Below are 14,110 nucleotides of genomic sequence, written 5' to 3' on the forward strand. Positions count from 1 at the left end.
TTCAAACACTAACAAAGCGTGAGATGATCTTTCCATCCTGCAGTATGTGAGCATGCTAAGATATGTTTCCGTATTAGATCGACCGGTCTGGACAAAAGTCTGCTTTGTTTTTTTTATTTAAAAAAAGCAAGAAAAAACATTTTGTAATCAAATTGTACAAATCCTGCATATGTTCTCTACACCATGACATCCGAACATCTCTAGCCATGTCTGCTTGCATGTTTTTTTTGGCTACAGTGTGATTGTTCCCTGCAGTACAGTGACGGTCTCTCCAGCAATGTTGATCCTTCCATCATCTCTCACTTCTAGTTTCAGCTCCCCGCCTCGCTTGGAGCACTGGAAAGCTACAGGGACAAACACAGGTGATTATGGGTCGTTATTGCTCAGTTCAGCACTAATGGATTATTTGTAATGGGGAAAAACACCTGGCATCACTTAAAAACATCAAGTAGTTGCATGAATTACCAAGCAGCTTCTTCTTTCCTAACTTCTTAGACCAGTAGCTACCCAGCACAGTGTGGGCAGAACCTGTAAGGGCAGGAAAGGCATGAGTTTTACAGTTTCACAGAGAAAAAATGGAACATTTACAAACTTTCTGCTAGTGCTCGGTGTCTGACACTGAAGATGTTCTTGTATTTTTGCCAGTCCTGTTGCTTCAATGCAAATGTGTAAAATTTATCTGACAGTCCTGTACACAACTTTGCAATTTGAGCCATTTGCAGGTTGATGCAAACACTGTAACCTGATAAACATGTTGTGTAGTAGTAGTAATGGTAGTAATATTACCTGTGACCGGATCCTCGGGGATGCCATTCCATGGAGCAAAGTATCTAGAGTAGAAGTCATATCCTGGCTGGCAGCCTGGAGATCCTTTTGGTGGATATAAAAGGACATTTCAAAAGACTTACTTTTCATGCATGACTTTTCAAATAGACCAGAACTAAGTAGAAAGCATACCTCCACCAGCCTCCAAAATACACCTGATTTTTTTTTTTCATCAAGTTCTGTGCTCTATTCAGTGAGAAATTAACCAAAATCGGGAAAGTTTAAATTCCTGGATGCATTCCTTTATTCATATCCACGTCAAAAGTTAATGGGGTCAGTTCTGGGCTGAGACCGATCCTTAGATCCTTCATCCAAGTTTGACTGAAATCTGTTCAGCGTTTTTTTTTGTCTAATTCTGCTGACAAACCAACCAACAATCAAAACTGAAGCCCGGCAGCACATATAAAACACACAGCTTGGGAGTGTTGTTCTTAAAGTTAATGCAAAGTTCACCACAGGCTTGGACTCTTGTTACCTTTCATGGTGAGGATGAGTCCCTTGACTCTCCCGCTCCTCTCACTGTTCAGAAGAGCAGCAGGGTCGACCTTCAGACTGGTCAGCACCGACCTGGAGGACAGACGGACACATGCAGGGCTTCATCAGAGTCACATACAAACGTGTGAAGACACGAGTAAGAGATTCGAGGATGACGCAGAGGCATAGAGTCAGTCAGTGGTTATGATTTTCCTGTTTTATGGGAAAATAATAAAGTAAATGTTACGGTAGTTGCGTGTGTGTGCGCCTTGTAACCTGTCACAGCTGTCTGCCAGTCGAACCATCAGTTTCTTAGTGTTGGGGCTCAGATAAACGTCCTGGACTGGGTGGTTTCCAACTGCAGCCTGTGTCACGCAAAACCACAAGGATGTTATCCCAGTGGCACACACTGTACATACAGTACAAAGGGGTTCAAAACACGCACTCACTGTGAGAGAACGTGTCTGCTGTAAAACCTCTCTTACTGACCTTGATGATGTCTCTGAACTCATTGACATCCTGAGAAAAGGGGTTTCAGAAAAACAAAAAGCTGTTAGACTAAAAGCATTTTGTAGTTACTACGTCAGTAACTTCTTACATCCTGCAGTGCTAACACTAATCCAGCTCCAACAGACTCTCAATAGGATGACAGGAAAAGGACTGACTGCATGTTTGTCATTGTATTGTTTATTTCTTGTGATCAGTTGCATTGTGTTGGTGTTGTTTTCATACCTTACATACAACCCTGCTGATCCACATAGTGTATCCTTCACTTCTTGACATAACTACACATTTACAGACAAATAACTGAAACTATGATAGCTGTAAATGTGAGCCAGGACTGCCTGGTGCTGTGACACTGTTCTGATGTGTTCATCCGACCACGCTCTGTACCTGCTCGGTGGGCGGGTTGAGGGGAAAGTCCATGACGTACTCTTCTCCCTGCTGGATGACGGCCAGATCTCCACTCCGAGTCTCGAACACCAGAGTGGGATTCACATTCTCTGACGAACACAACATACACACATAGAAGATGATGCTCATGGACTAGCTGAGGAACTAGGTTGACTGTGTTTGGGTGTTACTGCTTAATGTTGGTGTCCCGATTAACAATCCTTTGTCCTTTCTTGTATTTAGCTGCACTTTACACGGAGGGGGTTTTGTTAAGTAAACCAGTACAAAAGTACTAGACACACTGACAATGGATTTCTGTGTGTGTCAAGCAAATACTTTAACCTTGACATTGCTGCTGCTGCTGCTGCTGCTGTGTGTTTTCTCTATGTGTGTTTTATGTCTTACTCATATGCTGGAACAGCACCGCTGCAGAAGCCAGAGTGGCATGACCGCACAGATTCACTTCATTGGTTGGTGTAAACCATCGAAGGCGGAACCTTGATCCTGGTAATCACATCGCATTGTCAGAAAACATACAGAAAAGAGAAATCATACAAAAAAAAGTACATTAAGGCAAATTTTTCTCCATAATGTTTATATCTCGCCACCATTTCTTACATCTGATCAAAATGCAGATGTGTTATGCTCATAAGAAATGACTGAAACCCTCGTATGCAGAGTTATATTGACTTAAGTCAATAAAATACTCATTCTAATTCATTGAGGATGTTTATACCAACAGACTAATGTCATGCAAAGTTAGAATCTATTTAGTTTATTCAGGTTAAAAGTGTATTTTAACTATGAGTTTTCTAAGTTTACTATTTTATTATTTTATTTGTTTTATTATTAGTTCTATTTAGTTTATTCATGTTAATCACTTTTAAAGCTTGAACTCCGCTCAGTGGAGAGCATATCTCCACCAAGGCCCAACAGTCCCCTTTGGATCCAGTATCAAATAAAACTTATCTAAATCTGCTACATCTGTATTTTTATTCAGATCTGCATGAAATTATAACCACTCATAGATGACAGCAACCTAAATATGACAGATTTCCGCACATTATTCCATGCAAAATTTGCAAAAATTATAAGAAACGCCCTATCAAAAAAAAAAATCCTGGATTTATACCAACATGTACTTGGGTCTATTGTGGACTGAGCCCAATCCCACATGCATGTTTCATGGAAATCCTTTCAATAGTTTTTGTGCAATCCTGTTTACAAGCCAACCAACCATCCAGCCCAAACTAGTGAAAACATAACCTCCTTGCTGGAAGTAATAAAGGTAATGTTTGAAAACATGCTAATTTTTAACTATTCTTATCGTTATTCTTTTCTTTAACAGGGTTATTAGCAGGTTTATTGTGACTGTACTCTGCTGGAGGCACATATACAATATTATGTTTTCTTCTTTCAGTTTCTATTTAAGCTGTGTGGTGATGTATGTATGTATGTATGTATGTATGTATGTATGTATGTATGTATGTATATGGTGACGTGTTTGCATTCTTAAGCTGTGTGAAAAAAATAGTGACATTCTTCTGCGGTATGAAACACTGAGGGGCCATTCTCTGCACTTTTAACTGTGAGTGCTCAATGCTTTGTTTTTCCCATTTCCAACAATGAAAGTCTTATCTGTGTGTTTGTTACCTGTCAGACTGCTGAGGACAGGTATTTCTGTTTGTGTGCACACAAGAACACACAGAGGCACCCTGCCCTCAGTTCACTGCACAGAGAGTCGCAGCAGTCTTTTTTCTATGTCTCTGACAATGTCTGACTTCTACCTTTGCTCCCTGTAGCCACTTTATTGGCTGCAACGATGCACGTGTTATAGATCAAGGTGTTAGTTAATTCAGATAATCTGTCTGTTTCTCATCAGTGCGCCTGGATTTTTCAAAAAACAGATCTGACAGTGAAGGCATAAGAGATAAGTGATGGTTGTTCAGATACAACCTGCACTTTACTCTGGAGGTAAAACCGTTTTTGTTTTGTTTCCTGTTTCTGCTTTGCTTTATGTTCTTTACCCAAAGCTACATATTATGTGAAGTCATGCTCGTGTAGCATATTGTGTGTAGTATTATAGGAACATGCCATTAAATTGAGTTTGAACTACTCAAAATGTCTAATCGTGCATGCTGCTAAATGTTTGCAGGTAACCATGAAATAAACTTTGGAAATCTCTGCCAAGTAAAATCACTGGATGTAGTGATTTTATGGTTTGTCATGTAATATAATAATAATGTCGTTATTCTTACGTCTCTATAGTTCAGAATATCCATTGAATTGCTTAAAACAGTTTTATTACCATGCACAGCCTCAATACCAACACATAAGTTTGTCTATGGAAAGGTTAGTTATTGTATAGCTGTGATCAATAATAACTGATGGAGTGGTGTACAGTATAAGTTCTGACCTGTGGTAAAATCATCAGAGGGGTTGATCCTGGTGATGAAAGCTGTCTCTGACAGGTTCATCTCTGTTGCAATCTTCTGATACATGTCATCAGTCAGCTCCTATAGAAACATATGTGATCTATTATACATTTAGATAAAAAAATATGAGTCATTGAACAAACAACATCATGTAGAAGCAGTGAGTTAGAATGCCTCTTCATCTGTTACCCATTTTGTAAAGCCTTGCTGCAGGTGGTCACAGGCCAGTCTACATCATGTCATGTCCACTGTAACCTTTAATATTCTTACTCACAGTCATCAGTGGACAAATTGCCGCTGGATTTCCCTTGAACGGTAAATTGGTGAAGGCATCCAGCGTGAATACTGGAATCTCCATTATGGTGAGGTTAAAAGTGAGACTGGTTTGAACCTGAGAGTCTCCTGAGAGGACTGTGGTGACAGACGTCCCGCTGCTGTCTGTGGACTTTGCATCCTGTCTGTTTGGTTTCATCAGGCCCCTCTTAAGCGCCACCTTCTCATTGACTGGGCTGCCAGATTTTCAATCTACAGTATGTTGTCAAATGTTCATTTTCTGGTCGGATATTGGAAATGTCTATCTTGAATTTCAGCCTGTGACACACACCTGACAAATAAACCACCGGGATCATCCACACGGTCTGCTGTTGTTCCTTACAGATAAAAAATAAAAATAAAAAATAAAAAATCAGCATATGTTATATCAACAGTGCACTTTGACCAGTGTAGGATTCCAAGCGCTCAGTCAGTCTCCAGTAAATATGACGGACATACAAAGAATGTTTCGAATCGGTAATAACAGAATTACACACAATTAATTAAGACATACCAATACATGTCATCATATATTCGGGGACATAAAGTCACAGCCTGAATAAGTTATAATCACTGCATCTGTGCAGTTTAATTAAAAAAAAGTATTCTCGTTTAAAATAAATTTAGAATTAACGTGTTTGCACTCTTTTCCCCATACCCCGTAGTGTTCTCACAATTTTAATCATTACTATTATTGTTATTAAAAATATTATTATCATTATTAAAATAAAAAATGAAAAAAATAGAGGGCACAAACGTCAACTTCTTCTGATATGTCAAAGTCTCGCGATAACATACCTGAGCGGGTTTGCTGGCAGTGACACCTGAGGCTCGGGACAGGAGTAGGAGACCGGGGACAAGAGGCGACTGTAAGACAATTTCATCGTTTTCAGACGTTTGTCACCGTCGTCTGTCATATATCTGTCTGGGGACGTATTTTCAAACCCACTGACAGCTTCCGACCGCTGGGAATTTAACTAGTTTGCCTTGTAAGTTTGACCGCTGTCAGTGTCCTACAGTTAGCCTTAGCCGTTAGCCGGCTAACTGCTAATGTTACCAAGCCAGCATTAGCAAATCAGTCTGACAGTAGAGAAGCGTTAGCGTCAGTGGCTAGCACAGTATCCAGGCTGATAATTATTATGCCGGGGCGAACTTCAGAGGAGTAACTTTGCCGCAGAACAAAATACGTCTCGTTAGGAAATGTTTCGGTAACCGGAGTGAGTTGAGATGAACTGCCGTTACGCTAGCTAACGTTAGCAAACCTCTTGGTTTTACGATACTTTGATAAACAGCTCGAAGGAGGAAGTGACAGACTATAGCTTATGTATCTGCTGTGAAAGCTTTAGTAACTTGCATTACAGTGTTACATTAATAAACAATTCCTGCTGGAGTTTTGCTATTGTTTACTAATTATAGTTCCGCATACACTGTCTGGTAATTGTTTATTTTCCTTCAGTCTATACAATCATTATAAGCTTCCTGCAGACGGAACCAGTGCTGTGCAATGTATTGTTCCACGGATGATATCTGTATATGTACTTAATAGGTGAATGCTTCTGCTTATAGTTATAGATGGACAAATAGTTGACAAATCAAATTTTATTTATCATTATTAATAGTCAATGCGCACTTAAGCTAAATCAAAGGATGACAGAAAAATTAGGAGAGCAGTAAGTGACCTAATGCAGGACTATTACGACATGGAGTTAAGTATATATGATAGGTGTCTGCAAAACTAATGCCTATAATGTTTTTGTCCCTAATTGGATGAGGTGTGCTATGAGGTGCAGAGATACTGGAAGCACAGTGCCAAGTGATGATGACTGTGTGGCAGGCTTTGGACAAGTGCCTGTATTTTTTACACAATAATTGAAAGTGTTGCTGGTGTGTTTTGCTCTCTGAGGCAGCGAGGATGTCTTTGAATGAAGAGGGTTATGTGGTTCGGATCAGAGGACTGCCCTGGTCCTGCACGCAGGAGGAGGTTGCCAGTTTTTTCTCTGGTGAGAATACACAATACATTTTTACAACTTGAGGAATTAACAGCATTAGTAAGTGTGAGTCTGACAATGTTGTACTTACTATGGTTTGCACGGCGTAGATGTGATGATGTTCATCACATTTTGTGAAGCTAATAACTGCCAGTTAGCATACTAAACTGACAGAAAACTGTCTTCACCTTTTATATTGTGTTTGTGTAAGCACAAGGCATCAGTCACACCTGAATATCATGTTTATTAAATGTATAAGTCAAACAGTATTTTAACATTTAAATAAGTTAGTGACTTTATGCAAGTCATCTGTCCTCCCACTCTTTCTGAGTGTCATCCTTTTAAGGAAAACCCAATCGATCTTACTTGTTTACAGACTGTGACATCGTTGGGAAAGTAAACGGAGTGTGCTTCACCTACTCTAAAGAAGGCCGTCCCAGTGGAGAGGCATTTATTGAGCTGAAAACAGCCGAGGATTTCAAGAATGCCCTTGCCAAGGACCGAAAATACATGGGCCACCGATACATAGAGGGTAAGCAATCCAAACAATTATACCAGCTGATGAATCGGTGTGTGTGTAACCTCTGCTGACTTTGCCTTTGAATAATTGCTACATTATATGACATTACTTATACAAATGGTCCAAGTGCAACTTGCTCGGGTGCTGCGTTGTCATCAGTTTACTTTGGAGATGTTGTTCCCTGCGTGTTTGCAGTGCATGTCAAAGATTGTTTCATGGCTCAACTATGTTGATTTCCCTGTACAAGTAGACTTCAATTGAATTGTCCTGTCTGACCTTGATGGGTGTGTCCATCTCTCTGTGTGTTCAGTGTTCAAGTCAAACCGTAGTGAGATGGACTGGGTGCTGAAACGTAGCGGTCCTGCTGACTATGACAGCTGTAGTGGCTGCATGCTGAGACTTAGAGGCCTTCCCTTTGGCTGCAGCAAGGAGGAGATTGTCCAGTTCTTCTCAGGTATATGAACATTTTAACATTTGTCTAACCACTTAAATTGTACTGAGATTACACCATTTATGTCTGAATCATCAAGAATAGTTTTTACAGACACAATGCTCACCAAGTTTTGTGTACAGTGTGAGGCTGCTGACAGAACTAACGCAAGCTTTTGAATATCATCTTGGCTTGTAATTAAGGTAGAAGGTAGTTTGCATATGTGGAAATGTAGTATACAGCCTTTCATAGACTGCTTTTCAAAACATGGCCTACCTTACCCACAATGCATCTATAAAACGTTTTCACAATATGCAGTTGTATTCTACAAGACCTGTCAACGCTCATTAATGTGTAACATTGGTGGAGTTACCCTTTAAGAAATAACGCGATATTTGGAAACGTAACTTTGATTGTATGATGAAATCACAAAAGTGCTGTCCTACTGCCAACTGCACTTTGAACGGTGCTCTCCATTTTGCTGATTAACCCAACCACCTAAGCAGAGAATAAGCTTTGTCACACACACTATAATTTATGTTTTGGGTTTTTCTCATATTTTAAAGTTGACTCAGTAAACATGTGTGTCATGGCCCAAGGCCAAATGTATGTTTGTTCTTGTAGTATAGTTTTACTGTGTTAACCAAGATGTCCTTGTTATGAATTGTTAGTTGGCTTCTTACAATGTTAGTGTTATGTTAACACATTATTAAACATGCTTATACTAAATGACCTTCATATCACGCCTACTAGAGGTGCTTAAAAGATCGGATGGCCTGGGCTGGTTTGACTGAGGGAAGAAAGTCCCATGACACTGATCTGGGGTCAGTGCTGTGATTTTGCTTACAGGCAGCCGTTATCTAAAATAATCAGCACTTAATATTATTATTCACCAGTGTCACTCAATACTAAAAAAATCACAAGTTGGCAAGTGACCTAAATCTTGTTGTGTATCAGAGCAATTTTTTTGCCTTTATCGACTTTCATTTTATGGCTGCTGACTCCAGGCCAGTATGTGTTTAGTTCTGTTACTGCGCAAATTCAGTCCTCTGAGATGCCCCCTTTTGAAATGCACTCTTATCAAACACTGCAGCTGATGTTTCTTCGCTGTCATGATATATTTTAACCTGAAAGCTCCAGTGATGCAGTGGGTGTTGTTCTATCTATTCTATATATCTATCAGTCTACCTACCGACCTATGTATTTATGTGTGCTTGGGTTGAAGGGTTGAGAATCGTGCCAAATGGGATTACTCTGCCAGTGGACTACCAGGGGAGGAGCACAGGGGAAGCCTTCGTGCAGTTTGCTTCAAAGGAGATAGCAGAAAAGGCTCTGGGGAAACACAAGGAAAGAATAGGGCACAGGTGGGACAGACGGGAAGGGGACGGGTTGGACTGGGTTGGGCTTCTATTGCAGTATTTAATGGGTGGTCATATTAGAGTAATTGTGGGATTAACAGCTTGGGTTCTGTTATGGTTTAATGCTAAACATGGGATGGTGTGTTAGAGTAACTGGTAAAACAATAATTAAGTTGATAAATTAATTGGGTGGGTCATGTAATCAATGTTAAAATGCTAATAGAAATGGGTTTAAGGGGTTTATGCCATGTTGAATAATGGGATGAAAGATCATGCATTTAATCTATAAATCATAGATGTTGTGAGCATTTTATGCCATTTTGTTGTTGGTTATCTTACATCCAAGATTTTGGAGCCCTATTTAATAGTGTTAGAGCGACATATGGCACTTCTTTTATATCCTTTATTACATGCATCTCATAGATAATTTACTGAGGAAGAGGGGAATACGTGTAAAAGTGTAGTAGAAGGCAGTAAAGGCAGCTCTTTCATAAAAGCATCAAACTTGCAGATCTAAATCACTTGTCAATTGTCAATGCAACACCTAAAGATTTTTCTCTCACTGTTAGTAACAAGAGGTGAGGTTGGCCTAGAAATTCTTCGCTACAGCCCTAAACCCAGCTAATGATGAGATTTTGTTGAGGTTCAGTCATTCAGACACTCAGCTTCAGGTTAAAACTACTATTTTTTAAAACCACTAGAAGATTTGTGTTTTGTGTGTTTATCTTCTCTCTCTGTAAATCATATCTATGTATGAAGCCCAAGCTAAGCTATTTCTACACCTTAACTCTCTCCTCTGCCCCCCATTACTCCATGGGCCTCTTATATTGCAGGTATATAGAGATTTTTAAGAGCAGTCGTAATGAGATCAGAGCCTACTATGAGTTGCCTCGGCGGGGAATGGGAGGCCAGAGACCAGGGCCCTATGATAGACCCGTGATGGGGGGCCCAAGAGGAGGGTTCTTTGCGCCTGGGCCTGGCCGCACTGGGGCTCTGATGGACACCATGAGGAGTGGAGGGGGCTACGGTGGAGGTAAGCACAGTTGTGTTTTTTTGCATACAGAAATACGTGGTGGCTGATACCCCATGATACCTTGGCAAATTACAGTTGTGACTTCTGTAGTGTCCTTCTACGTAACCAGATGCAGGATGCTTATCCTCTTTTTTTTTTAGAGCGAATGTTACAGAGTATCATTCATCCTTGAAGATGTAGGTTAGCAGCTATATCGAATGAATGCTACAAACACCGTTATTGCTATTGCCTAGCGCACTAGCAAATGGTTTTAAAGCCTTGAGAGTGCAGCTGGTGCATCAACTATTATGTGCAACTCTGTTACTTACGCTTGTTCCGCTGAGCATCAGAAGTATCACCCATAATGGTTTCCCCAGCAACCTCCCCAGGATACTCATGGATAGGCACAAGATCAAACAGAGGAAGACAAGAAGAAAATGTTTGCCTTTGGCCACTTTTAAACAGAAGGCTTAGCCTTTTGGCAAAAGTGTTGATCAACTAGCACCTCACCTCACATTTATATTTACTTACGGGGGAATGAATGTAGTTCATAAGGCTGATGATAAGGATGAGTTTAAGTTCTAGTTGGTTCATTTCTGCTCTATTGCCAAATTTTAATGCTGGTTCATTTTCACAAACATAAGTGAAATTTAAAAAAAAAAACAAATTACCTCATCAACAGAAACAGTCAAATCAATACAATACATTCAGAGGCATGAAGATATAAAGAACGGTTTGTGCTTAAGGGCCAACACCAAGTTAATTTATTTCCTTTTCATGTGTTGTGATGGTGTAGTGAAACAAAGAGCCCTGCTTCTGTTGTATTCTGTTTATGTGTTAAATCAGTTTTCTTTCTTGCTCTGTGTTGGTGTGTGTCCAGGTTACGGTGGCTTCGACAGCTACAATGGTTTCAACAACTACTGTTTTGGCAACGGCATGTTTGATGAGCGAGTGAGAGGAGAGAGGGGAGGAAGAGGTAAAGTCCAAAATTGTGTCCCCCTGCAACAGTAAAGCATGCCTGCTGAAAGGCAAACATTTTCATTTTAAGTTTTTGCTTTTCACATTGTGATATGATTAAATAGAATAAAAATTGGGTTGTGTAAGGTAGGTTATATATAGATTTGTTATAATCACACATCTAGAGTGCATTTTATTTTTATCCTTTGTTTGATTCTCGTTAACAAAGTAGAAAGATGGTATGTATTAGGTTACTTCTCTCTACACTACTGAAGGTTGTATCTGATCAGTCTTTGTGTGTTTGTGTCTGTCTGTATGTGTGTTTCGGCACAGGGATGGGTGGCCACGGTTACAGTGGTCAAGGTGATGGTTGTTCAGGCTTCCACAGCGGCCATTTTGTCCATATGAGGGGTTTACCTTTCCGTGCCACAGAGGGAGACATTGCTAAAGTAAGAACCCCCACTCCCTGTATTTCTCTTGAAAATTTTAAAACGCAGGCTATACGTAGGTGCTGAAAAGATTTAAAAGCACTGAATTCAGTGTTCTGGTATCAAAAAGTGTTGGATTTTTATGCCTCCATGCTTGCAATGGCAATGACGTTTTTTTTTTTTCTTCCTGTAGTTCTTCTCTCCCTTGAATCCTCTGAGGGTCCACATTGATGTGGCTATTAACGGCAAGTCGACTGGAGAAGCAGATGTGGAGTTTCGCACCCATGAAGACGCTGTGGCAGCCATGTCCAAAGACAAGAACCACATGCGTACGTCTCTCTTTCTCCCCTCCAGCTTGTTAGTCCTCGTATTGATTCTTGTGACATCACTTTGTCACGCTATGCTATGTTTTGCTACAAAAGTACTAACAGAGGAGTGGATCAGTTTTATCTACAGAAGCAGAGTAATAGAACAAGCTCAAAAATAAGCTTCCAGTGTTTTGTCTGGTTGACTCAGGGTCGGGCCGGTTTTAACATTGGAATTCATTTCCAACATTAAAGACCATTAAGAGAACATAATCCTGGTATTAAAAACAAATTAACCTTTTGAGAAGCCCTTGAAGCTATAAAACGGCCTTTTTAAAAGCCAAAAAAGAGTATTTCACGACGTTATTTGAGATGACACTTTAACTAGTTGGAAACGTGACCGGGTGGATTTGATTTATTTTAAACTGCAGAGGAATTCCAGGTTCTTCAAAATGAATGATGGACTGATGTATCTCTCCACAGAGCATCGCTATATTGAGCTGTTCCTTAACTCGACTGCCAGTGGAGCAGCTGAAATGAGTGAGTTTTCATTCTGATTTGTGTGAAAGTTTCATGACTCATACAGAACTATGTATAATTTGGATGTTTGCAGATGACTGTGTAACCGACCTAGGTGCAGTTAATGTTGTTCTGAATGGTTGTGTGAGAGGAGTAGGGCTGAAAATAATAAATTATTTTCATGATCTATTTATCTGCTCATTATAAATCTTATCAAATGTCAAAAAATTGTAAAACATGATTGTCATCAGTTTCCCAGAGCTCAAAATGACTTCTTTACATTGCTTCTTTTAGCAAGCCAATAGTCCAAAAACCCCAAAGTCTTCATTTACTATCATAAATGAAAAGCAACAGATACTCACATGTTAAAGCTGGTAACAACAGTTTGCTTGACAAATAACTGAAATGATTAATCGACTATTAAAATAATTGGTGATTAATTTTCTTTACATTGACTACTGTAGATGTTCCAGCTATAAACAAAAGTTGGGTGTTGTTATCTCTTTATCTTAGAAACCATTTTTATTATAACCAGCATCTTCAAACCTTTCCAGGTCGTGGCGGCGGCGGTTACTACAGTAACTCAGGAGGAGGCGGAGGCTCACGGAGCAGCGGGCTACGGGGTGCATACTGAGGACGTCATCCCACTCTTCCAATCCATCCTGACGTTTGTCTCGCGACTCTATAGGCCACATTTACTCAGTTAATGTTTCTGAGCAGGAGAGCTGATCTGAATCCTCTCATTGGTTGTGAAAGAACCGTTCTTTATATTGAGTCTGTTCAGATACTAGAACAGACCAGATATGACCTGAACAAGCACTATGATCACACCATTCCTTAAAAGCATATGAAGAACAAAACAACCTGTTATTGCCAAAATGCTGTTTGTTGGTGCTGAACATGGTTGATAGGTCATTTTGGAGATTTCTTGTAATATAGTTATGGATGGTTCACATTTTCTTTGGAGCCCTGATTAGAATCAAACACCTGTTCTTTTAGCAGAGTTTTAAATTGCATTGGGATACACTTTATTTGGTCATTTGTCACATGTCACAGTTGGTAGTTGGTGTGGATGCAGCATTGAAACAGAATTTTAGGAGGCACAGATTAAAAACTGGGATTTGATACGCAACAAAAGAATCATACAGATTGGCACTGCGCTGATGGAGCATGGTCACTTTGAATTACTTAGTTATAACTGCTTTAACGCAACATCTGAACATAACCAGCAGCTCTCTTGATAAGAAATTCATATTTTTATATTAATGGTTTTTACAATCTTTGTTTATCCAAGTTTAAACATTACTTCAGCGGAATATTTGACCATCTTGTAAGACGCAAATTCTCACTGGATTTCACATTCGCTTTCCTGCTTTGAAAAAATGTGCTAAATGTGAGCCAGTGTGTTTTTTATGAATGTTTTCACAGTTCATTACAGAAGTTTAAAACTAAGTTGAATATTATATTCCACTCTCAAAGAGTGGAAGTAAAAATAAAGCCTCTATATTTGAGCTGTAAGATAGCTTATGCAGCTGTTGTACATTTTGCCTAATAAATTTTATATTTAATTCTCTCTCTGACTCTCCGACTCTGACGTCACTTTCCAAGAGGGATATTTGTGTCATGTTTGTGAATACATCTGAATTTAAGGTC

General features: G+C 39.7%; 2 protein-coding genes across 5 annotated transcripts; one reads left to right on the plus strand and one right to left on the minus strand.

Moving 5' to 3' along the window:
* Positions 1-98: 98 nt before the first annotated feature.
* Positions 99-5,220, minus strand: LOC119018710 (phenazine biosynthesis-like domain-containing protein). Its single transcript, XM_037096585.1, has 10 exons — positions 4,903-5,220; positions 4,610-4,709; positions 2,599-2,697; positions 2,194-2,303; positions 1,789-1,818; positions 1,576-1,664; positions 1,301-1,392; positions 787-870; positions 466-528; positions 99-344 (listed from the first exon to the last, which is right to left on the minus strand). Exons 1-10 carry the CDS (start codon positions 5,098-5,100, stop codon positions 232-234), a joined length of 978 nt encoding a protein of 325 aa, XP_036952480.1. The 5' UTR covers positions 5,101-5,220; the 3' UTR covers positions 99-231.
* Positions 5,221-5,679: 459 nt separating this feature from the next.
* hnrnph3 (heterogeneous nuclear ribonucleoprotein H3 (2H9)) lies at positions 5,680-14,030 on the plus strand. 4 transcript variants are annotated; one of them, XM_037096582.1, is made up of 11 exons: positions 5,680-5,809; positions 6,848-6,940; positions 7,305-7,460; positions 7,759-7,902; positions 9,104-9,242; positions 10,070-10,269; positions 11,129-11,224; positions 11,539-11,654; positions 11,827-11,962; positions 12,422-12,478; positions 13,012-14,030. In XM_037096582.1, the coding sequence occupies exons 2-11, from the start codon at positions 6,853-6,855 to the stop codon at positions 13,089-13,091; spliced, it is 1,212 nt and encodes a 403-aa protein (XP_036952477.1). In that variant the 5' UTR covers positions 5,680-5,809; positions 6,848-6,852; the 3' UTR covers positions 13,092-14,030. The 4 variants fall into 4 exon arrangements, with proteins under 4 accessions (XP_036952477.1, XP_036952476.1, XP_036952478.1 ...); XM_037096581.1 differs by having other exon boundaries at positions 5,728-5,809; positions 6,844-6,940; XM_037096583.1 differs by lacking the exon at positions 5,680-5,809 and adding an exon at positions 5,839-5,929 and having other exon boundaries at positions 6,844-6,940.
* Positions 14,031-14,110: the final 80 nt, after the last annotated feature.

Source organism: Acanthopagrus latus, chromosome 4 (genome assembly GCF_904848185.1).
Source record: "Acanthopagrus latus isolate v.2019 chromosome 4, fAcaLat1.1, whole genome shotgun sequence".
NCBI classification, from domain to species: domain Eukaryota; kingdom Metazoa; phylum Chordata; class Actinopteri; order Spariformes; family Sparidae; genus Acanthopagrus; species Acanthopagrus latus.